Genomic DNA, 26,323 nt, shown 5'->3' on the forward strand with positions numbered 1-26,323 from the left:
CGTTTTCCAGGAACGCCCAGCAGCTGTCTTGCAGTGTGTGGCAGAAGCTGCGGCAGGGCAGGTAAGAGACGGGGGATGGACACCTGGGAGTCAGGAGGAGGCAGAGGAATAGCTCTGCGCTGTGGTGACATTCTGCTTTTGTGAGCCACACCCACTCCTGTAGGACCGCCCCCACCTCCTCCACTGAGGTGTGGTTGAAAAAGTTGGGCAACGAGAAAAGGCGTGGCTGTCTGCAAACGGGCCAATCAGAGGGCGCGGGGAGACAGAGTGGGCCATTCAATTTAGAAATGCCACCTCTAATCGTCACGTCTGACTCAAATCCACCCCCTTCCCTTTCCCCACCCCCAGACCCTTCCTCCACCCTCTCCCCCGAGAACCTGCCTGGCTTCATCGTCACGTCAGACTTCTCCGTCTTCTCCGTCAGGCCGGCACTAACAGTCCAGGTGGTCGTGGTCGCATCCCACGCCTCGACAAACTTACGGATGCCTGTGGCCACGCTGATGATTTCTTCCCCAACCCCGGACAAGTTGTCATCCTCCTCTTCTTCCTCCACCTTTGCACCAGCGGCAGTCTTAGTAGAACCGTCCTCCTCCATCATTACACTGCTGGTAGTAGTAGTAGTAGCACCTTCCTCCACCTGCTTTGTACTGGTGATCATTGCCACAGTGTGAGTGGTTAAAGTGGTAGCATCAAACGTAACCGCTTCTGTCTTTGTTTCTTCATCCGTGGTTCTCCAGAACCAGGCCTCCAGGCTCCCGGAGCAGAGGATGAGGAGCAGCGTTGCAGTCTGGAGCCTCCTCCACATGGTGCTGGCTGTTGCACCAGTGCTGATTCCTCAAAGCACCACCTGTTAGCCAGCCGGGCAGCAGTTAAATCGAGGCTGATCAAGGGCCACTGAGCAACCAGTGAATGAAAGCAGAGGCATAAAAACTACTCTGGGACCCTCCCCACTGAGCTCCCAGTGCAAACTCCCTCCAAAAAAAAAAAAAGGGCTCAAATACACTAAAACTCCTCCCCTGCGTGAATCCTGTGGGTCTCCTTAGAAAGCATACAGGCATGCTTTTTACCACATAGGCACACCCGGCCTAGACAGATGAGTCCTCTGCAGAAATATGGAGTTTTCATAAATGCACTGCAGATCATAAAAAAAAAGGTTTAGTTCACACTCTAAAGGAAAAGCTCATTTTATTGGTGAGCAGGACTGAATAAATGCAATTAAATAAAAGTAAATAAGTAAATTAACCAAAGAAAATAGTAAATATTACTTTATAGGCAATAATTATTTAACCACAATTTAATAAAGCATAATCACAGGTTACGTTAAAAACTTAAGCAGAGATCCTACTAATTCTATTTTAAAATTTTTAAAAGGACGAGGCTCGCTGTTTCCTGCTGCTTCGAGTCTTTACGCAAAACTGCACTAACTGGTTACAGTCTTTATATTGTTTTTTTTTACCACATAGGCACAAGAATGGTAACTCTAAGCAGCTGCAGAAAACTAAACTGTGTCTTCAGTGCAAAGAAATGACTCCTAAAGTCATTTCCAGCAGCTGAGATGCCAAAAATCCTTCCAAAATATGTACGACTCTTAAAAAAAAGCTGGGTCAGTGTGCACTTATTAAAATTTTTAAAAGGACGAGGCTCGCTGTTTCCTGCTGCTTCGAGTCTTTACGCAAAACTGCACTAACTGGTTACAGTCTTTATATTGTTTTTTTTTACCACATAGGCACAAGAATGGTAACTCTAAGCAGCTGCAGAAAACTAAACTGTGTCTTCAGTGCAAAGAAATGACTCCTAAAGTCATTTCCAGCAGCTGAGATGCCAAAAATCCTTCCAAAATATGTACGACTCTTAAAAAAAAGCTGGGTCAGTGTGCACTTATTTCCAAATCTCTTTAAGCCATATTTCATTCACAATAGTACACAGAAAACATGAAATATTTACAGTGGACAAGTGAGTGGTACTAAAAAGAAACTATTGCAGGAACATTGTGCAGCTAATTGGGTTACTTAGCAACAGCTCAGATGATTGGGTACAAAAAGAACAACTTAAGAGAGGCAGAGTTTCACCACTCTCCAAAACCTGTGTTTAAAATCGGTTATCAATGCTCAGTTCAAAAGCCTGAATCTCTGAAGGTGTGGAGGAGGATCAGCGCCTGTGGGATTGGCAGTTTGAACACCTGGGCGCCATCAATGCTTAAAGGTATATACAGGTTTTAGAGCAGCATATGGTCCCATCCAGACAACGTCTTTTTAAGGGAAAGTCTCACATATTCCAGCTATACAGTGCTAAACTGCATACTACATCTGTTACAGCAGCACAGATTAAGAGTCCAGTTGCAGACCAGTAAGGCAACTGGACCCATTCGGAGCATCATGAGAGGAAAAATATGACACCATTCCTCTTCCAAAAGTCCGTCGGCTCTTCTCCTTCAGCTCCTTGACGTTTACAGACTGTTGTTAAAAGATGGCAGTATGCTACTCAGCGGTAAACAAGGCCCAACCTTTTTCAGATGTGTTGTTTTCATCAAATACAATATGAACGAGTATTTTCATTTAACCCTTTCATGCATAGTGGTCACTACAGTGGACAGCTATTCAAAGTCTGTTTTCTTGTATTTGTGTCAGTGCTGATGGTATACTTGCACATAAACCACTACATTGGACAGTGATGTGTCACTCCATACCCTGCCACCCACTGGTTGTTTAATGCTACTATAGATGTATGATGTGTTTAATTATTGTTATTTAACCCTGGCATGCATGAATTATGACAACCTCAATCAGGATCTTTTACTTAAGTATTTTTATTCATCTTTTCATGCCTAAAGATGTCATAATTCATACATGAAAGGGTTAAATAGTAAAATGTCTTAATATTTTTCTATACTCTAATGTTAATAAAATTTCGATTTATGACATTTGCAAGTCACTGTATTCTGATTTTATTTACATTTTTGAGTCCCAACTTTTTTGGAACTGCGCTTGTACATAACTCGACAGTTATCATTACAGAAACTTTTGCTTCAATCTTAAAAAATATGTTTTTGTTACAGAGAAGCTTAAGTTAAGATATAAAAATAACAGGCCAAAATTATGTTTTGTGAATATCTTTAATCTGTTCATATTTGTCCTTTTTTAATTGTTTATGACAGCATATCTGGTGACACTACAGATGTGCAGATATCCTCATGTTAAAGTGATAATGACAGTTGACAGTGTTTTGTTTCCTTGTGTTTTGAAATTTTTAAAATAAACAAATGAATCAATAATTGAAGACGAGATGGCAGCGTTAGCTCATAAGTTTGAGCATTAAACTTCACAATCACGCAAAAATACACTTGTTTTCAGCTTCTGCACATTTCAGTCCCTCTCATGGCAAAGCAAAAGTAATCTGGTCAAGTTTGTGGACACAAATCATTTCATTTTATTGTTACAGTCAGCACAGCTCTGAGAAATGACCCCTTTCAGTTGAAGTATATTTTATGCCTGCAACACAGTTTATCTTCAAGTCTTCTCTGAGTTTCTGAGTCACCCATGAAAATTAAATCTTCAAAACCCTTAAACCCTTGTTGATCGTACCAAACAGATTTTGTCGAAGCAAGTGAGTGCAAAGGGAAGTAAACAGTCAATAAAAACTCATCTTAAGAGTAAAAATAATATTTTTTAATATGGTGTGAATGGTGCCCTCTAGCTTCCAAATGTCCACTATTTCCTACTTTAAATTTAAAATTTAAATTTAAGATTTACTAATGTAAACAAACACACAAAGGGAACAAAAAAAGGAAAATTTGCCCGAGGATTTATTTTTTGTTTTCTGTAATTCATTACTTTGCTTAGCTCATATTTTTGATTTTTAAACAACATAAAAATACAAAATACACATCTGAATGTGTTACTTTTTCCTTTTCTTATGTTTTTATTCAAACAAAACTTTAGCTACATTTCCAAACCAACTACTAGAGAAAGTTAAGAAGTACTCGGTACTCCGATTACCCCGTGGCCCCCAGGTTCAGATCAGTACACTAAACTATGCAACAGTACAAGCAAGGACAGCACACTGTAACAGCAGAGTTATAACAATGGAAGCATTTCACGCAAGGATTCATACTGTTCATGCAGTATTTTAAAAACTTTTCTACTTTTAAGTAAAAGATTGTTGTACTTCTACTTTGCATGATTTGGGGGGAAAGTGGGGAAAAGGGACAAAAGGAGGAAAAAGGTGGGAAAACTGAGCACAGCAGCTGACAGGCTAAAATGGTGAGAATATCAAGGGCACGGTGAGTAACAGAGCAAGAGAAATTATCTCATCTCTCAGGAAGAAAAGGGAAAACAAGGGCGGTTCAGTCACACGGCGCCGATGGCTTCGGTGTGTGTAGATGTCTGATTTATGCCTCTGTTTTAATTTTTGGTAACTACAGTAACCAAAACTTAAACCACCAAGTCTACTTTCTGAAGCTTTGGGAGGAACATAATCAGATAAACAGCGTGAACGCAGCTGGAGAGAGGCTGAGCAGCAATGTGAGGGATGAATGAGAGACAGCAGCTGCCCTCCCGAGAGACCGACTCCATTGCCTCATCGGAGAAAATCCTCGGAAAAAGCACTCCTTCCAGGTTCTCACAGACGGGCGATTGGGGCAAAAGGATTCCTCTCCACCAACACTCCTCCTCCTCCCTTTCCTCCTCTTCTTCCTCCTCCTCCTCCACATGGCCCAGAGTCCCCTCATCATCCAGCATCTGCCAAACTCGGACAACCAGCTGTTACACATTCCAGCTGGTGGACCTCCCACACCCACGCTGCATGACACGCTGCCTTATCCCCATCATTTGTTCATTCATGCAACATAACTGCTGCTAAAGAACAGTGCTGAGGAAGATTAGAGTCACTGGAGTTTACTCTGGTGAAACTTTGCTTTCTTTAATGCATCATTAACTACTTTATCTTCCTATTTTCCTGAGCAGACCAGCAACAGAAGAGATTATAATCTGCTAATCCGCCTCATTAAGGGGCTCCTGTTTGTACTGCCAAACTAATGGTGCTGTAATTAAGGCTATTAATTGATCATTAGGCCAACAAAATCTAAGAAAACCTGGTGTCTCCAAGTGTCTGATTTTATCAGTCTGACCATCCAAAAATCCTAGATGTCAAATTTACAGCCATAAAATGACATTTAAGAGCCATGACCAGACTGCTTTGTAAAATGCTGTTAAATGACCAGCTAATGTGCTGCTCATTCTGCTCACAATCTCAATTCTGTTGGCTTCTCTTCATTGGCTCCCTGTTAACCTTCGAGTCAAATTTGGAATCCTTCAAATCACATACAAGGTCTTGAATAATCAGTCCCCATTTATCTTAACGACCTCATACTACCGTATCACCCCATTGGAGCACTTTGCAATCAGACTGCTATCAGATCTCTAGCTCTCTTCCACAGTGTGTCTTTGCTGGAGGTTTCTTCCTGTTTAAAGGACTTTTTTCCTTGACACTGTTGCCAAAGCCCTTCTTCATAGGGTGCCATATTGGGGTTTTCTCTTTATCTTACAATATAAAGCACCTTGAGGCAACTGTTGTTGTGATTTGGAGCTATATAAATAAAATAAGCTAAAATTGAATTGAATAGACCAGATACTGGACTATGTTTTAACACATTGTGAAAGATCAAGAAAACTGAAGGAAAACACTGGAGTTTGTACAGAAATATTGTTTCTCTTCTACTACTCATACAACATTTTAGAATCTGTGCTTTTATTTGACCTTCATTATGGTGATACTGCACGCTTCTGCTTCTTTTGTCACTCCTCACTAGTAGTTGCAGCACCTTCCTCTTCCTGCTTTGCACCAGTGGGTGTCACAGTGGGCTCTCCAATCAAGAAAAAACTTTCTTAGAAGCAGAACTGCATGTTTGTTTATAAGGCTAGCTTTGAAAAACTGCTATTACCTGTTTATTTGTTAAATTTAAATACAATGTTTAACATAGGCCGTGCTGCCCAATCACACTAAAACTGGAAAAACTATGTTGAAATACTCTGCTGCCTAGAAATAACACAACTAACAAGCTGTGCATGAAATAAGAGCCACCTCTTGTGTCTTTATATCTTTGCTAGGAAAATATAAATGTAACTAGCTGCAGCAATTTATTGAAGCATTCACAAACACACATATACAATGTGAAATACAGTTTACAGTGCTGTGAAAAGTAGGATTTCTTTGCTTGTTTCAATACAAAATATTCAACAAAGATAACCAGAGTAACACAAAGTGCAGTTTCTAAATACTGATTTCATTAATAAGGCAAAAGGCTTTCCTAACTTACCTGGCCCTGTGCAAAAAGGTCAGCACTAGTGATGTGCGGATCGATACTGAAATATCGATTCCTCCGATACCAGTCATTATGTTCTAGAATCGATTCTCATATTAAAATATCGATATTTTAGTAATTTAGGGTAAATTTGTAGTTTATCATTAACAGGAACACAGTGGAAAGAAACTATATCATTCGGATTGTCTTCCTCTTCCGCCTTTCATAGTCATGTGCGAAATCCAGCTGTATAGATGTGTTGCAGCCCCTTGACGTGTGCACTCACAAAAACGGCTGAGCGTAAACAGAGTCATGTGTGGACGTGTTTTACCTCCACAAACAGCTGAGATGTGGTTTGCGATAAATGTGGCAAGACAGTGAGGTGTTGTGGCAACACCGATAACCTCGTCAAACACCTCAGAATAAATCATATCACAGAATATGATGAGTGTATGTTGAGGCGAAATGAAGAGGAGGAGAGGGACAGGTGCTGCTAGGGCGAGACAGACGTCTCTCACGGAGTCCTTTAGTGCTGCAGACAGGCAACGTGTTCAAATAGCGCAGAACTTCAGTTTTTTAATTCTATATGATGAACTCTGCATTATTAAGCAATAAGAACAAGTAATCTGATGTCCTGTAATCATTATGATGCTATAATTTGAGATACAATGAAAGATAGAATAAATAAAATAAGTTTTTGTACAAAGTATCAGTATCGGATCAGTATCATTGATACCACCTCGAATTTTACTTGGTATCGGATCGGAAAGGAAATCAGTGGTATCGCGCATCACTAGTCAGCGCCTCCACTTGTTAAATCATGAATTACACCTCTAGAAAGTTTTATCAGAATTCATTTAAAACTTTTTGTTTTATGTTTACAGACAGAATGACATGCAAATGCTACCAAATACATAACCTCCTAAACGGAGGTAACGGGAAGTGGTTCAAGAATTTTGCACAGTACGTTGTCGTGTTTCTCTAGAACAGTTTAGGGTTCATATTTAAATATCTACACTAATTCTTCAACATGCTTTTCTTCATTTCTGAACTTGCGTCTTTACAGTTATGTGTTTCCGTATTGTGAATGTTTTTTTACTTACTTGTGCATAAACCATTTAAAAGTATTAACAGCTGAGCCAACTTACTTTACATCCCCCTTATTAAAGATCTACAGGTTGTATATAAATATAAAAATATATTTTAAATCCTTACTAGGGATGGGTACCGGTATCCGGTGCCATTATGGCACCGGTTCTGACATAAACGGTAGTAACCAGACCGAAAAGCAGCGCACATTTCGGTGCTTTATTTTGGTGCTTTTTTTTGGTGCTTTTTTTTCCTGAGCTGTCATACACTTTGGATTCCAGCCAATCATTTTACCTTTGCAAGGATAGTAGGCGGGCCCAGGTACGTACGTTCTTTTAGAGCAGAGCTACAGATTAAAAATGCCCGAAGCGAAGCCGTCAAAGTCTGGCTGTATTTCACAGCAAAATATGCAAACTCAGCAGCCTGCAACAAGTGCTTTAAGGTGATACTGTGCAAAGGTGGTAACTCCTCGAATCTGATGAAACACCTGGCGACGTATAGCATTTTGTTAAAAGCCGAGAAAAAGATTTGATAGCTTGATGCGAGACCTCACACCGGGCACATCTACTGCGGGTGGGTTGCCTGTTATCCGAACCGGAGTTAGCAACATCCCCCAAAAACCCGAAGAGGAAAGTCCTGGCCCCTAGCCCTGCCAGTGTAGCAGAAATGATGACGGATGATGATGGCAGCAGCCGTTCTTCTCTGCGTGAGTAGCTTAATGTTGTTCGTGTGTAATTTACGCTGAGTAGGCTAACCACGTTATTACATTAATGCATGTAAGGTGAACTAGCATCACAACAACACCGTCGTAGTTACATGCAGCTGTCTTCTTGTTTGATGGCAGATACTCCCTTCACCCTGACCAAAAAGGCTAAAATGACCAAAGAAAAAGTGGAAAACAGTTAAACATGCGAGGTTTTTGGACAAAGTTTGTGTTTTTTCCATTGTTTAAGCACTGCTTCCAGCCAAGAGTGATACCATATATGCCCCATAGCTGCAGAAAAGGCTAACATTGTTATCTTTTTACAAAAAAACAGCTGAACATGAGAGGTTTTTGGACCAATTTTGTGTTCTTGATTCTTTAAGCACCAGTTTGAGCACTGAGTTTCATAAAAAGTTGATGCCAACAGGTGTCACCTTGGGAGAGGAATTCATAAAAAGAGCATAAGATAAACAAAAGCAAAAAAAAAATCAGGTTTAAACCAGCTTATAAAAACCATTTACAACTCAATTTTATATTACCAGAAGCACTTTTTGTTGCAGATCTTATGCCAAAGAGATTTATTATCTACAGAAAACATTCTAACTGCAAACACAGTCCCCTTTGGATAGATGAGAAAGGTTCTCCTTGCATTGTTTACTAATTTCTTTCCAGCTGAAATTAGTAAAATTGTGGTTGAAGCCAGACATACTGAGGAGTACAGTAGTGACAAATGTGACTAAAACATTAAAAAATGAAAAACCAAGTGCATCAAAGAACACTCATGTTTCAGCTTTACAGTAATTACAGGCAGTTACAGACTTCCTGTCTGCGTTTTTTTTGTCTCTCTTTTGTGACAAAGCTCTTTCTTTGATGAGGTTTCTGTTGATTTTCATCAGCAGGGAATTAAAGCTTGCATCTTAACAACAGACACATGAATCAAAAACTACATAAACTTCATAAACTAGAGTTTTATTACGTTTTTATTTATTGTTTTCACATTTACGCATCGTTGCATTGTTCTGACTAAAAACCAAGAAAATACTTTTCTTTTAATTAAAAATATAAAAACATCAGGTTAGTTTTTTTCTTTCAAATAACACAACCCCCAACGCTTTCTCCGTGTCCGTCATACATCACCATAAATCCCCTGCAGGCTCTCAAACATACGTGCTAACGCTCCCTCTGCGTTCCCAGCACTTTTCATCACCGTCAGCTGTCAGCTGACTCTGACCTGCACAGGGCCACAAACAGGGTAAGTAAACGCACGGCTGCGTTCGGGCATGCTTCCTTTGTGCATTGTGTTTTATTATGAAGGCAGCTGTTGCTTACATTTACACTTCCACACATACATTCGCATGCAGCTACAGCGAGGTGCAGTCATATGTGGTGAGCTGCAGCTGAATGTTGAAGCACCAGTGACATTTGTTCTGCTGTTGCCACATCATACAAGCAGCATGTTCCTACTAAAGCTCACATGACAACCATGGTGATTACTGGAGGAGGAAAGAAGAAAACTTAATACCTAAAACTGCATTTCTTCTTTTTATTTCAGGTAACTCTGGTTACTTAACCCTCTCGAGGCAGGCGTTGCCGATTTGTAACAGTTAAAAGCTAACAACCTGATTACCCCACATACATATTTTATGAGGTTTTTTTACTCAGAAGTACCACTGCAGGACTTGGTTGTGCATTAGCAACTAAAACTTAATTTGAGCCTGAGAGGGTTAAACATGACCACGTGAGAGGTTTGGAGAGGAAACTTCTGCAACAAGCCCCAACTAGACGCTGCTTTGTTTCATGACTCTTCCTAATAAATTTCACGCTTCTGAAAACATTTCTGGCTTTGCCAAGCAGTAGGTCCCGAAAAGATCTACCGAGGCTTCTTTGATCTTTTGTGTAATAACTAAATAGAATGATCTTTCTGGACCGGGAACTTTGTGCTCTCTCTTTGTAATTGCTGTGTCGTATTTCTATCTGACTGAACTCACTTCCCACAGTTAGCACGGATGACTGTCTCGCTCTTCCCCATCTGCTCTGGTGTCGACCCCCAGTTGTCAACAAAGATGCACCGAAACACTTGATAATAAACCAAAATATTGGTTTTGTTTTATTTTTGTTTTTTTACTTTTCAATGTTTTTAAATAATTAAAGCTGGCGTTCAGAGAATGAGAGTGAGCAGGTCATTAACAAATACAGCCAGGCTCACGATACAAAACCTATTTTTAGTGACTTCTAAGTATTAAATTAAATGTTGGTCTTGTTTCTTTACAGTTTGATAATTTTTTAATGTTTACTTGACAGTTTGTAAATTTACTTCTCACTCTGGCATTGCTTCTTGAGTTTATTTGACCAATTTAAATCCCAGAATGATGGTGATTTGACTCTTTGTGCAATTGTTTTTGCATTTTTAGAAACTACACTATGTGCGCTTTTGGCAGTCATGTGGAAGCTGCCTCTAGGAATGAAGTGTAATATAAAGTATGCAGTTATTAGTACTTATCTGATCTTATTAAAGAAGAACAGAAAGCTTTTAAACAGCTGTAAATGTGACCCCTGCAGCCTCTGTGTTGCTGCCATCTGCTGGGCCAGTCAAGTACTGTCAATGAAGGGGCATGACAGAAAGTATGTGGACGTGTTGCAGATGTTGACCTGAACTGAAATGAATAAGCAAGAAAAGTTTTTTGTTTTTGTTTTTTTTAAGTGACCAAAGTGATTTTCAGAATAAATCTGATTGTGTTGGACGTGTTTCTGGAGTTTAACAGAGAGGAAACAAGACAAAAGGACGAAAGTTAAAAAAAATAAAACAGAGTCAGCAAATTCAGTATTTATCAAAGTATTTATCAAATTAAGTGAAATTTAAAGATTTAGAATATTATAACATAATTCTAATTATTTGCAGTAGACAATTACCTCTTAACGTCCAGAATCTATTTAACATGAGCTACAACAAATACACATCACATTACACCTGATGGTAGGACTAACATAAAATGTAATTGTAGCAAATCAAAACTTTAAAAAAATCATACAGAAATAACACAATTATCCAGTATTGTGGTAGATTTAGAGTGAAGATGCTTTGAATACAAAGAGTTGACATGAATGGTTTGGGATGATTTTGTATTTCAGTCAGAGCTTTAGCTTTAGCTTCAGTCTACACACTTTCAGTTTGTGACAGCAATTAAAAAAATAACAATAAAGATGAAAATAAAACTTCAGAGCTGAAATAGTTTTTCTAGCATCTTAAATCCATAATTAAACATTCCTTTGAGATAGAAGATAAGAAAAACTACATATGCTATCTCAGTGTGCACATTTGTTCACATTAGTGCACTTTACCTCTGCATCAGGACTTAAGATTTTGCTATGTTTGTCATAAATTTTGAAAGTGCTGCTTTCCCAATGCTAATATGAAGTTTGAATTAGATGTTGCACCATATTAGAAGTTATATCTCACTGCTCTGTTGTGAAATAGACACATTTATCTGTATCTCGGCCTCAGTTTTCTTTCATGGTGTTGCATTTTAATGGATTAAATCTCCATATTTGGAGGCTGACTCACCCTGCAAAGTTCACTCCTGTCACCAGCAGATTTATTCCAGCATTTATATCTTTGCATCTGCTGCACAGACTACCAACATAAATGGCAACATCATTTGAGCCTCTTCCTCACACATCTCATCTTTGATCTTTTGTGTAATAACTAAATAGAATGATCTTTTTAGACCGGGAACGTCGTGCTCTCTTTGTAATTGCTGTGTCGTATTTCTATCTGACTGAACTCGCTTCCCACAGTTAGCACGAATGACTGTCTCGCTCTTCCCCATCTGCTCTGGTGTCGACCCCCAGTTGTCGACAAAGATGCACCGAAACACTTGATAATGAAACAAAACCAATATTTGCACTTTGTGACTGGAGTCAAAAAGTGCAAATATTTTTTTTCCTCAGTTTCTTATGATGCCGATATACTTAAGGTTATAACTGTACTTTTTGGCTAACACTATATTACACTTTTCCATTAGCTGTTTAGAAATTGCAACAATTTTAAGACACGGACCGTATTTTCCAGACGTTTAAAATTATTTTATCTTAGTAGTAGAAATGAGAAGCTACTTTCAGCTGCTCCCTTATTCACAAGGGGTCACCACAATGGGTAGCTCCACATCCTTGATTTGGCACCAAATGCCCTCCCAGATGCAATCCCAAAGGGATTTGTGTTTCCTCCCAGGATCAAACTGGGAATCTTTTGCTTGTTAGGTTCCTCCACTACACTACGAAGGACATCATCTTAGTAGTAGCAGTTAAAGTAGTTAATTCTGGTTTTGATTGTCCAAGGACTTTTTTCTAGAACTTTGCAAGCTGTCTGGAGTCTGGAGAGTTTTTCTACTTGTTTAGATGCTGTGAAGTTGATTTCCTGAACCATGGAAATAATTCTGTGATCATCTACTTTGGTTATCTTCTGTTCTCTTTCAGATATTTTGGTGTTGCTGAGCTGGTCTGTGCATTCAGTCTTTTTAACAATGTACCAGATTAGTGATTTGGCCTCTCCTAAGGTTTCTGCCATCTCTCTATCAAATTTTTTGGGGGATTTTCAGTCTGATGACGCCCTTCTTCACTTGCACCAACATCTCTCTGGGATGGATTGAATAGGATAGGATTGAACACCTACCAAATGCAACACCTGGAATCAACTCCAGGTATTTTACCTGCCTCATTATCTTGTGAAATAATGAAGGAACAGACCTCAACTAGACAAGAAACTGCTTGTTAGTCAATTGTCCAATTACTTTTAAATGAGGAGTGTATATAAAAACAGCTGTGATGCCTAAATACTTCTGCTAAACCACTTGAACTGAAGATTCAACTCTTCTCTGTATCTATGAAGCGCCTTGAGGCGACATTTGTTGTGATTTGGCGCTATATAAATAAAATTGAATTGAAAATTGAATTGCACTTTAGTCACACACTGATCATTTGATTAAAACCCCACCGTGGTGGTACACAGAGTCAAAATCTTAAAAAAGTGTTCATAAACTTATGAACCTAAATCCACCAGCCTGGACGCCCAGGGCTGAATGAGGTTTGAATACCATGAGGACACAGGTCATTCATTTAACCTGCAGTTAGTCTGATGTGATTTATATCTCGATTTCTAGCAACAGATGGGAGTGCCACAGTTTTAAATAAATTTATTATTTTGTCTTAAATTTACAGTTGAATGTGTTCACCCACATCACTCACCGTTAATGCAGGCAGCTATCATTTTAAAGAGGCTCTTGATACCAAATAAAAGAAAAGAAATGCTCCCACCTGCTTTTTGGAGTCGTACCAAGAAAAACTAATGCACAAACTAAGAAATCAACTTGTACTTACACGTGTATCTCGATAACAACATTTCACTGTGCTCCTGGGTACTTTTTTCCAGTTATCAAATAACTCAAATTCTCCAAAGTCAACGAGCAGAATAAAAGAAAGTTCCCTGCAGGGCATCTTTGGCAGAAGCTCAGCAGAAATCAACACCCATGACACCCCCCCCCCCCCCCCCAACCCCCCACCCCCCTGCGGTATGTCAAAGTGAGTTTCTGGCACGAACACGAGCAGGGCGTTTACAAACAAGAGGTGAGACGGTTGGGATTCACGAAGCGGCACGGGAGCTTGAAGGCAACACAGTCGACTCCTTTTTTGGGCAATCGCCAACTGAGGAGATCTGTTAAAGAAAGCAGGTGGTAAAGAGACATTAAGCAGCGTGGCGTCAAGCTTGGTGGCTCCTCCCGAATGTGAGACAACAAGAATAAATGAGAAGTGACGCCTCTAATGAGCTGACTGACAGGAGAAAATTAAAAAGCAATAACCTGGCGTTCTAAATGATTAAAAGTTTAAAAAAAAGAAGAAGAAAATGATTTAGCAGCCCACATCTGTGATATTATCTTCATGCCAAAATCCTCGCTGTGGTCTCACCTGTCAGACACTCTGCAGCAGGAGCTCGAGGGGACGTGAACTCAAGGCCTCAAGTGCTGCAGGTTCAAATTCCTGCAACCCAGATACTGGAATTCAGTCCTCATATGCGCTGTGGCGCTCTCACTGAGTCATAAAATGACAAAGAGCACAAAAGCACTGAGGCGCACAAAAGAGAGCTTCTCAAAAACATGATACGAACATCAGACACCGTCCCGCTCCAACAAAAGTACTGCGTTTAGGCCTAGTTTTGGTACTGTGTAGGCAGCAAAGCTGAGGAACTAAGAACTAGTGTTCCTAAAGCACAACATGAGTACAACATGGGATATCAAACCCAAACAGACACAAACTCAAGAAATCTAGTTAAGAAAACCATCCGTTCTGTAAACTTCATAATTCCTCTGTGTCGCCTTTAAGATGTCAGGCCAGTTTCACTCACATCAACTAAAGTAATCGGCTCAGATGCCCGACAGTGTTTTATAGACATCAACCAGGTACACTGGTGGTCCCTGAAGAATAAGTTGAATAAGAATAAGTTTAAAAACCACTTGGTTTATCCATCTGAATTGCCAACATGATCGATTTACTGGTAGACAATTACAAGGTAATCAGGATAAACCAGTTATTTTTCTCTACTCTGTTTTTTGACAGTGTTTTTCCTTTCCAGAACAGAACTTCCACCCTTCTCTAAAACCCCACTTTCATTCTTCTTACAGGCCATGGCAAGTTAAGTTAATCAAAGCCAACATGAGAGGAGGACAGACAAGTGATGAACAAGAATCAGAAAATGACATCAGCTGCTGAGTTGTGTTAAATAACAGTTATTAATGTGGCTACAATCAGGCGGCCCTAAAACCACAAACACCGTGGAAACCCTGCATTTGGTGACACATTTTAGAATATTGATTCACGACCTCCTAGTCTATTTTTGAATGCTGCTGCTTCAGTCATCTTCATCAAATGGTGCAATTTGTTATACTTTATTCTTACCATAACCTGAAGCAGGTGGAGGATGGCTGCAGATCATCCACAGGATGAGAGCCTTCCTGGAGAGGAAGCTGATAAATATTTGCAGAAGGAAACCATGAAGGTTAAGAAAGCAGACTGTCTGCCTACTGTCAGTGTATACAGAGTAGACAAAATATTCAGGATATTATATTTTTTCTTGCAACTGAGGTTCCTTTTGTCAAAAATGGAGGTAAAGAAAGGAAGGATCCTAATTCCTATATAAAGTCCCTGCATTTTATTTCCTGATCATAACCAGTGCCATTAGGTGCAGGTTTCTCACATATGCAGACTTGTGAGAATTCTGAGAAAGAAAAACTTTTATTCAGGTGATGCAGGTAATCCAAAGAGCAGCCTTAATTGAGAGAACACACAAAAAGGTGTGCAACATGGACACAGTATGACTCCACAAAGAACAGATCCAAGCTGAGGTTTAGGCACAGGAGGTGATCGGGGAGAGTGGAAACACCAGGGTAACAGTGTACAAGTGAAACTAATCAAGACAACAACAAAAGAAATAAAACTAATACCAAGGCACCAGCAACAGAGGGCTAATAAAAATAAAACTGGAAGTAACAAAATGAGGAGTCACATGACCGAAATGACAAGATGCACAATTACACTGAAGAGCACATGTAACGCATATCTGTAATAGTCTATCAAAACTAAACTAAACTACCCAAGCAATCCATCCATCCACTCTATTCCAATTTTCCTCATCAGGGTCGCATTGGGAACAGAATCCATGCCAGCTACCAACGGCCGTAAGGCAAGGTTCACCCTGGACAGGACGCCAGTTGGTCCCAGAGAGGCAAGACAACCACTCATACTCATGTTCACATCTACGGGTAATTTAGAATCAACAATTAACCAAACTCCACTAACTGCATGTCTTTAGACTGTGATGACCCTGATGAAGGCCACAAGACGCGTTGGTCTATTATTAAAGTTCTTCTTCTTCCTCAAGTGTTGCTGGAGTTCCTGCTTTTAGACTGTGAGAGAAAGCCAGAGCACCAGAGACACAGGGAGAACATGCAAACTCCACGCTAAGACACCCGAGCCAGATCGTGGAGTCAAACCCAGGACCCTCTAGCTGTGAGGCAATAGTGTTAACCACCACGCACCATTCTTCCCAACTAAAATCCAAGAACAACAGCCAAAAGACCAAATAATGATTAAAATGCCACCAAATAACCATAAAACTCACAGACTATGGCATGGAGTCAGGTGTGGATGTGCTTTTAGGTCTAGATTAACATTTCATATTGTACACACCCCCTCCACAAATGCTTTAAGACATTGACAAATACTCTGGCATCAGCAATATTGTGTTTCTAAAGTGCTTTTCCTCGACTGGTCATGCTGTGGTTTCCACTAAAACCCTTGTGAATTAAAAGACTTGCAGCCTTTGTTAGCAGCTGGCCCGCCCCCTCTGATTGTTTCAAGCACTGGAAATGAAACAGTGGTTCCTCCTCATGACGCTTTCAAGACAGATTATAATGCACAAAAAGAAAAATGATGAGAGTCACCACTCATAAAACCCAGTGATGTTTCACTGTAAAATGCCTTTGTAGCCAGCAAATTGACAGCAATGAGTGAGCCAGCGCACAGAACTATGATTAATGACCTCTTAGTCATAAACAAGCAGCTTCTGTGTGAGAGGTGGCGTAACCTGTGATTGTGCACTGGAGACATTAGCTTCAGGCAGAGTTCTTCAACTTGCAAAAGCGGTGATGTTATAACAGAAAGCACCTGGAAACACAGGGAACTTACACACTTTTTTCCACCAAAGTTCAAAGATGAATGTTTTATAATCAGCCAACTTCAAGGTTGACAGGAACAATTCCTGTTCACAGCTGTGCAACTAAAGACCTTGGGCTTATTGATAAGTCTGCAGTAACATGTAAACAAGAGGATATAGAAGGCCGATAGCAGCATTCATGCAGGAATCTGGACCTGAAAAGAGGGGAAAATGCAGTTCAGCACACAGACTTTCTTAGTTTATGCTTTCCTCGAGCAAATATTAGTAAGACCAAGAAAGGCTGGGAAGCAGATAATGAATTAAATAATATAATGTAGGCTGTGATAAACTCTGTCCCTCACATGACCCTAAGTTGGATTAGTCCAGTGGTTCCCAAACTTTTTTTGCTGGGCCCCCCTTGTTTTACAAGAAAAATGCTCGCGCGCACGCACGAACACATCCTCCAACCACACACACCCATATTTTGCTCCATTGCGGTTTATTTCACACCTCAAACATTTAGTAAACAATTAAGCAAATACAAGTAATCTGCAATAAATTACAGGTAGTAATAAAATACATTACTAACTCTTTTACGCTGCGTCCACACCTACACGGGTATTTTTGAAAACACAGCTGTTTCGTCCACACGTAAACGGCGTTTCGAATCACCGAGAACGGAGATTTTTTAAAACTCCTTTTTTGCGTTTAAGTGTGGACAGGAATACAGAGTTCTTCACACAACGTCAAAGGTATGTGCCTTTATTCACGTCACGCTGTGTGCACGTTATTGTTTACATGAGATGAATTGCAGAATGGCAGATAGAGATGAAATACTGTTAATCTGACTGTCTGCAGGTTTTACACGCTTACATATACACACAGTTACTGTCCCTCCATTTAGAAAGGCAGAGGCGTCACGGTGTAATTATTTTACATGTAGTTGTTTTTTTTCCTGTGTAATAATATTCAACATTGCTATCAATACATTTTCCAAAAAATGCCTCTCTGTGCAAAATGGGTTCAAAAACATAAACAACTGTTGGATCCTGTTTGTCCGTGATTTGAACCGGGGAACAAATCGTGGCAGGATCAGCCTGATGTTATTTGTATCCTGCTGTAACTTTACTGTATAAAGAGCAAACATCTCCAAAATGTCAGGAGTAGTTAGTCATCACAACAAGTGTTTGTGAACTACAAATCAAGAATGTGGGATCCTGTTTGTCCGTGATTTAAACAGCCCAGCGCTGCTCCCGACGAAGGGAAAACCAATCCTGCAGGGAGACCTACCTCAGCACCTGTGCAGGTGAAGCCAAAGGGAAGATTTGCTTCATCATATTTTCTAGTCTTTGGCTTAGAATGAAGTTGGTTTGGAAACATATTCAGCTACTTCATCTCCTGCTTTGCCTTTGTGTGGGCGCCCCATGCTAGCAGTGTCCAAGCGTTGTTTTGGTTTTTTTTCCCCCCTTTTCATGCCGCGCCCCCCTGCAATGGCTCTGCGCCCCCCCTAGGGGGCGGGCCCCACACTTTGGGAACGTCTGGATTAGTCTATGGCTACGTCCACACGAACCCGGGTATTTTTGAAAACGCAGATTTTTCTATGCGTTTGCACCTTTCGTCCACACATAAACGGCGTTTTTGGTCACTGAAAACGGAGATTTTTAAAAACTCCGGCCAGGGTGGATATTTTTGAAAACTCAGTTTTTGCATTTACGTGTGGACGAGAAAAACGGAGAAAACGCAGCGTCAAAGGTGTGCGCATTTTTTGACGTCACACTGTGCGCCACGTTATTGTTTCGGTAAAATGAATTTCTACAATACTGTTACTGTTAATTGTTCTCTCTGCAGTGTTTAAATGCTTACATATACACACACAGTTACTGTCCCTCCACACATACAACTCGGTTCTGCTTCGATGCCCCAGCTTTGTTTACTTTTTCCCACCAATTCTTCTAGACTTCTGATTGGCCAACATTTCTGCACGGTTAGGAATATAGCGCCACCTGCTGCTTTGGCATGTTCCTAGCAGCGTTTTCCTTCATTTCTGCCTTTACGTGTGGACGGGATTATTTTTTAAAACGAAAACGGAAAATCTCAGTTTTCAAAAATACCCGTGTACGTGTGGACGTAGCCTATAACATGATTTTGTATTCTGAAATATAACCAGTAACTATGCCTACATAATAAATACAGGCCAGAAAAGGAGCTATTGTATCTGGTGGTAATAAGCTTAAAAAGACTATAACAACTTGTCTTATCCTGGTGTTTTCTTGCCCTGAATTTGGTCAGACCCAGCAGAGAATAAGGTGTTGTAGCTGCAGTCTGAATAAACTCCAGCAGATCAGCTTCATAAAACAAACTCCTGACACTCCTTGTTCTCCACATCGCCTCAAGGAAATTTCTCCACCCACGTTTATCTGTGATTACACCTTTTGTCCTTTTGTGTGTTTCAGTTTCAGCTCTGCTACATCATCGAGATGATTAGACCTGCACACTGTAACCACTGAAACTTCAAAGCTCTTTTTAAAAAAGGCACTAATGGGTGTTTTCTACCTGCTGTCAGTTATGTAAATGTCACACAGCTGAGGTGAGAGCTCAGGCTGAGGGACGAGAGGATGTTTTGCTTTCTGTCCTCCATCTTTCTGTGAAGCCTATCAGCTATGCCATCTAAAGCGGCTCTTCAAAAGCGCTCCGTGTTACTGGGGAATGCTTTGTTTTCCCAGCTGCAGTGGTGGTGCTTTGAGGTGGTGATGATGGTCCTGGCACACTCAGCCGTGGCTCGGTGCGCTCACCTGCTCTGCTCTTTAAGATCTAATCAGCAGGCATCCACAAATAGTATGTGAATGTATGGAGGTCCTGGCTTTGGATTGTGTCCCATTGTTTGGGACTTGAACATGGCACAAGATTTGCTTCTTTGTGCTGCACCACCTGCTGTGTGAACATCTACAGTTTGTTTGCCCACAAACCAAACCCCGACCTAAGCTTCCATCACCCCAAAGCTGTAGCAGCTTCTAAGAAACAAATGTGCAACAACTCTTCTTTATATCTTGCTAGGAAAATGTGAAATACATATAAGACATATAAGACAAAAATAGAGTTTGTACAATTCAAACAAGCTTGACGGTCAATATTTGGCAGCTTTCTTGTCATTTCACTAAGCAGTCTTCAGAATTAGTTCTCCGGCCTTCTTGAAGGACATTTAAAGCTCTTCTTTGGATGTTTCTGCCTTGTTGAGGCCAATCCATCAAATCAAAGTTTTCGGGGTCATTGTCATGCTCTCCAGGTGGTCCACGGTTTTTGATGACAGTTTCTTTTTCATTTCTGCTTCAGTGAACAGTAGATGGATCAACTGAAGGTTCAGATGCATCTCTCAGGTTCTGTGTCAGGTCTTTTCTGGACTTTTCTCTGTTTCTTAAGGACATGACTGACACTTCTCTTGTTTCCTCAATTTGTTTAAGGACACACTACACACCACACTCTGATATGCCAGGGTTTTAGCTGAGAGCTCTTTATTAATCACCTTGTTGGTGCAGAAATATAATTTTCTACTGGGCAAGATCAGTCAAGATCATAGGCTGAATAAAAAAGACAGGCGTAGCTCCCAACAAGCTACATCCAACTTTTGGTTGGTGTTGAAATTTGCCACATGATTAAGATAAGCCAAGCTAAGCAACTGGTCAAGATATTGTAGATAAAGACAAGTCAAGATAATTTTACATAGGTTTGGATGAGATAAGTCACAACATGTGAATCAAAGATAAGATTATATCTTAATGACACCCATGACAGAAACATGCAGATCATAAGGTATGATCATTGTGTAAAAAAAATAAATTCCCAAATTTTTCAAAAGCACCACAGATGAAGGTCCGTTAGCTACGAATAATTAAAATGTCATGACAGATTATATCTGAAACAGATGAGTCAAACAGTGAGTCTTTAACAGGACTTGACTGCAGCATTCAGTCATTAGTGGTGAGATGTGTGTTTATAAATCACATTTAGAGACACCACACTGACTTACAGTAACCACAACTGTTGTTTTCACATAAACAAATGTCTGATTCACATTTAAATCTGACTGATAAGAGTCAAACAATGATTTAATCTTGATTTATGTTATGTTTTCACTGCCATACAGGAAGAAAATCTTCGTCGCTAATTATTTTCTATATCAGTAAACAAGATTCAGTGCCAGAAAATTGTGAAAAACGTTGTTATAATGAGTGTTTGCTTGTAAACTGTTACATGCGCTTCAACCTAGCCTGCAGCTATAACATTTAGATGTGTGGAATTCCCAAAGTCAGACAATAATGTTCAACCTGTGCTTGCATTTCATGGGCTCGAGGCATCAACAAGAAATTTCCCATGAAGTGCAACACAGACAGTCTTGATGGTAGAAATGGGCCTTGGGTTCAGACAGGCTGGTCTAGTGGTACATTTAGAAAATAGAAAAAAAAAAAAACTTTCTAATTATCCCATAAGCTCCCCTGTATTACCCCTGCTTTAGACCCTAAGGCACCTGACAGTTATGTTTACAGCCATTCATTTAGTGCAGCACGGTACATGGGTTTTATTATCCCCTTTTCTTGTATGTAGGATCGTATATGATGGAAAAGACGCAATTTGGCCACCCAGGGGACCCGACTGCTTATATACTATATAAACACAGCTACAGTAAATTTAGGAGGTGCTAAATTCACAGAAAAACAACCAAGAGGGTGTAAATTCTGGAGAATTTACCTTCATATTGATACAGATAGTAAAGTATAACTCCATGATCCTTTTTTTTGAGTTCCCTTATTTGGTAAACTAGCTTTTCTGCAACCTGCTTTCCCAGAAATCCTGTAAAACCTGCTGCATTTCTATCACATTACCTTTGCTTTTGCATTTCAGCCACTAACCTAAAAGTTAGTATTGCCGACATACCCTTGACAAAGAGTTTGTATATAGTGTTTGTTAGAGTTAGAGTTGTGTTATTGTAAGGAAGCTGTAGATAAACTACACAACAGTGACATGATGATAATGTCACCTGTATTAAGTTCCTGTGATCAGCACGACAGCAATGCTGGTTCAATTGTCCCCAACAATCTCTCAGTCCTGTTTAACCAGTTGTTGGCAAACACCGTCTTGGGCACAAGCAAAAGAATTAAAAATTTCAAAGTGTAACGTGAATATATCTAAAGCGTACTTCATGCACACTGCCAAAAATCAAATCAACATAGCTTATTGAACTGTTGCTGTAAAAATGCCAACTAGTTTCTGGATTTTAGGATTAGTTACGTTGGTATGATCAAAAAATGCAAGTGTGTATTAGTTCTGTTGATGGTAAAAATTTCTCTGATTTTTAAAAACAACGTATCTTATAAAACATTGTTCTGGGTTTGTTACCCTGTTATAACATATCCCTTTAAGTCATTTCTCACTAATAATAAAAATGTATACTTTATTGATCCCCGTGGGGAAATTACTCTCTCTGCATTTGACCCATTCACTCAGTGAAGCAGTGGGCAGCCACTAAGCAGGCGCACCGGGGAGCAGTGTGTAGGGACGGTACTCTGCTCAGGGATATCTCAGGGTAGCCGTTCAGTGGATTTGAACCCCCAACCTTCTGCCAACTCTACCTACTAAGCTATCCCTGCCCCAAAAGATTGAAATGGCACATACGGGGATCAAACCCATGACATTGGCGTTATTAGCACCACGCTCTAACCAACTGAGCTAACCGGCCACTAACAGATGAAGACCCCTGTCTTTTTTTGCCAAAGTAGGGAAAACTTATTATAGTAAAATCCTCATCGATATTAAAAATTGTGGGTTTATTTTATTGAATTTTGGACACATTTTTTTTATAATTTTCTTTTTTATTTATTATAAATCTAAGAAATTATAGTTATTATAATTATAGTACCCCTGAACTACACGCTCAGTTCAAAGGCCTGGATTCTTCCATGAAGGTAGCTGAAGCATTTCTGCATATACAGTGCTTTGTCTCTACATGATTGTGCGGGTATGCCTGAATGTCAGCATAATGTTGTGTGTGTGTGTGTGTGTGTGTGTGTGTGTGTGTGTGTGTGTGTGTGTGTGTGTGTGTGTGTGTGTAGCCTGCAGAGGAGGGAAACCACAGCCAGGTAAAATTAGACGAGTTGAAGTGTGTCTGGGAGGGAACGATGAGCCCTGAAGAGGGGAAAATCTGAACAAACTGCATATCACCAGCCTCAACACACACACACACACACACACACACACACACACACACCTGCAACAGCCTTAGCCCGTGAACCTACTTGTAATCTTTCCTTAAATATTTGTCTTAAAGAGGAGCTTAGCTGTAAAGTGTAATATTTGTATAAAACACCAGCACAGACACACAGACATGGCTATGGGTATGAGTGAGTCAGAGCCTCAAACTGAAGCCACTGTTAACGTGTGTTTTCACACATCGTTCAAACAAGTCAAAAAAGACAAAAAAAAAAAAAAACAACAGAGAGGATTAAAACGACTACAAGGAGGTGCAAAATAAGAAGACAAAGGTCAACATGTTCTTGGAGATGCAAAACAAGCACAAGGAGAAGATGAAGATAATGATTAAGTGATTCAACATGAAGCTGTGGAGCTGGGTAACTTACGAGTGGAAGACGTTATGATTATGGTTGGTAGGCACCGCTCTGCTGCACCTGGTTGTTACTTGATTAGCTGCGTTTCTTTAAAAAAAGTAAACCTTTAAACACCTAAACACTATCTTTTTCTGATGAAAAGCTATTACAGTAATCTACTAGATAATTAATCTTTATTCATCTTTTATTGGGCGTTGGTGCAACTCCTGAACTCGGATGATGGGCGACAGGTCGCACACTAATGTGTGAGATCCTGTTGTGAAGTCAAGCTGAACATTGGACATCACCAGGTTTACGGTTTGAAGGAAGGGGTGGATCAGAAAAGCAAGCCATAAGTAATCCCATTCTAAATCTACAACACAACTAAGGATGCAACTGGAAGCGTCTCTTAATCGTATGCTGTAACCTTCCACATTTCCTCAGGTGTACCTCTCGAGAAATGTAAGTACACGCCGGGTCAACGGAGAAGACAACAATTGGCATGGAAGGTCACAGCGTGGGGTTTAGATTTAAGCGTTGAAAAGCCAGGGCATCGATTTACTGCCAAAGTCTAAATCAAGCTTAAAGCACAACCTTCATTATTATCTATTTTTTACTTTAAATAATTTATAATGTCATAAAGATTAGGTTTGTATTGAATAAGACTCAAAACTAGAGCCTGAGGCCATGAACTCATCAGAAAATTGACTGTTGAGGTCTTCATTAAGTGAACCGTAAGGCAATTTTCCTCACAGACTTCAGACCTCTTTTTGAAACGAGACTGTTGGCCATTAGAGATAATGCCGGTTTAAGAACTTCGGTACTGGTTTCACTTTTCAGATCCATTATTTTAATAGAGTCTATAATCTAAAACAAGGTGTTTAGCTCCACTTCCTTTAAGCCATCTTTGTTCTGATTGGCTGTACCGTACAAACAGAAGGTCTGAACAACAGGTGGGTGGGGTTTCTGTGCTCACAGCCATCGTTGTATGGTTGAGCTAAACAAAGTCAGTGAGAGCCAAAAGAGGTAAAAGCTTTTGAAGAAACATACCCCGCCCTGAATATCTGAAGCTTTGGCCATGTTTAGAGTATCACCATTGGAGCAGCATGTATGTGACAGAAAATAATCATGGGACCATTCTGAAAATGAGTCAGCGTTGACATTTATCGTCAGACAGTATAAAAGTTATGGCTGGCCGACGTCCGGCCGTCACATATTTTCTAAAGCCTGGAAACAGAGTCTAGAGGTCCGTAACTGACCGCTTTAGCTTCAGGTCGACCTTTCTGAATGCACAACAGCTACACTATCAACCACAGCAGAATAAAGCATCCCTTATCTCAGAGCTATGAGGGGCCTTTTTATTTGTCTGTGCCCCGGGGCCCAGCGTCTCATAGACGCCCATCTGCAAAATGGTGCCAAAGGAAGCTAGTATAATAAATGCAAAGTCCTCAAATTGAGGAAAGCACCAGGAATTCTTATTTCAGAACAGGTCAGTGCACAATCTGTAGAAATCGCATCCCTCTGTAGTAGGTGCACTCTTACAGACAGGACAGCAGTGCATGCCTCTGACAGCGGAGGAGATGATGAGCTATTCATTATTCCCAATAAACAAGCCCAGACATTCACACCGACCACGATCTCATTCCAGCCTGGAAAAAAACCCAACTCCAAGCTTTCAGGTCACGTGACTGAACTCATTGCTCAGAAATAGTTCAGTCACGTGACCTGAAAGTCCGAATTAACAGTTGAAGTTACAAAACTGGACGTTTTTGGATTAACAATTATTAGATTGTTAATCCAAACAATCTAGACGTTGTATTATTTTCAGGTTTTTAAGTTTTTACAGTATTCTTGCAGCACGTTTTGATTCTGCAAAGCTCTAAAGAGTATTTAAACACACGTATGAGAAAATAAAATAAATGCATCCATTTACCTGTTTGCTGTGACTGCGCCTGTGCGGCCACCAGCAGCGCGAGGATGCAGGTCCAGCACCTGTCGCGTGCACGCATCCCTGCGGTTATTATCACTTTGTGAGTCTGACACAGAAAGCAAATAAAATCCCTTCAGACGCTTCGAGGAGGTCGTGTGGTTGCTGTCATCTCTAGAAGCTGGTGGAGGAAAAATAAACACCACCGCGAGACAAGCTTCACGCACCGCCTGTCTAACCAAGGAGGACTAGCGCACCTTTACAGCACAGCACTACGCAAAAATCTTTCAAGCCAGGGAGGAGAATCACAACACAACTTCCACCGTGGGCTTTTCAAAGTAAAGGCCTGGATGAGAACCACTTCCGCCAAAGAGTGTGAACAAAAGAGAAAAAAGGACTGCGTTTTTATGAAAATTTATTTATTTATTTGAATCTTTTTAAAAATGTTAATACAAACTCTTCCCGCCATTTCATATGATGGTATTAGAAAATGCAAACCTGTTCCTTTGTATTCCACTACACTAACTGTTAGTTACTTTTAAAATAGAAAACAGAAAAATATTATGATTTATCATCATTTTCTTCATTCTGGCATCTGCAGCTTGGTCTCCTGTCTTTTTGTCATTGCCACCATCTCTAAACCATACACCATAGCAGGCCTCACTACTATCTTGTAAGCTTTCCCTGCACTCATGGTTCTATCCTCTGTCACCTCTGACACTGACACACCATCTGGCAACTGCTTAAATGGGCTGGGGTTGCCATGACCGAAAGGGTTTAAAGCGTTTTATAGGAGGCAAAAGTCTGAAAAAATTACTGTGTAAATTAACAATCTGTTGTTAACTTTTTAACACGTATTGCAGTAATACTGAAATATAATGACTGTTTTGTTCCTGTAATATGTAATATTTGTAATACTGTAATAGGTTTGTGACTAATCATGAATACATTTCTGTTTTCTAATGAACAGTGCTTGTTTTGTCCTGAGTGAATGCCCTTTAGAACTCAC

The 26,323-nt window shown here is 40.2% G+C and overlaps 1 protein-coding gene and 1 non-coding gene across 6 annotated transcripts in view; both read right to left on the reverse strand.

Moving 5' to 3' along the window:
• Positions 1 to 25,612, reverse strand: part of LOC146491699 (uncharacterized) — a 55,878-nt gene extending 30,266 nt beyond the window's left edge. For 2 of the 5 annotated variants that reach the window (XM_085151539.1, XM_085151538.1), the window contains exon 1: positions 382 to 1,146. In XM_085151539.1, coding sequence (XP_085007665.1) covers positions 382 to 805 — 424 coding nt within the window. In that variant the 5' untranslated portion in view covers positions 806 to 1,146. Of the gene's footprint in view, positions 1 to 381; positions 1,149 to 25,320 lie in introns of those variants that run through there. The other 3 variants (XM_085151540.1, XM_085151536.1, XM_085151537.1) reach the window with 3 other exon arrangements.
• On the reverse strand, positions 22,449 to 22,522 carry trnai-aau (transfer RNA isoleucine (anticodon AAU)). The gene has a single exon. It is a non-coding gene; the product is annotated as a tRNA-Ile (tRNA).
• Positions 25,613 to 26,323: the final 711 nt, after the last annotated feature.

This window comes from Neolamprologus multifasciatus, chromosome 23, assembly GCF_963576455.1.
Source record: "Neolamprologus multifasciatus chromosome 23, fNeoMul1.2, whole genome shotgun sequence".
NCBI lineage: Eukaryota > Metazoa > Chordata > Actinopteri > Cichliformes > Cichlidae > Neolamprologus > Neolamprologus multifasciatus.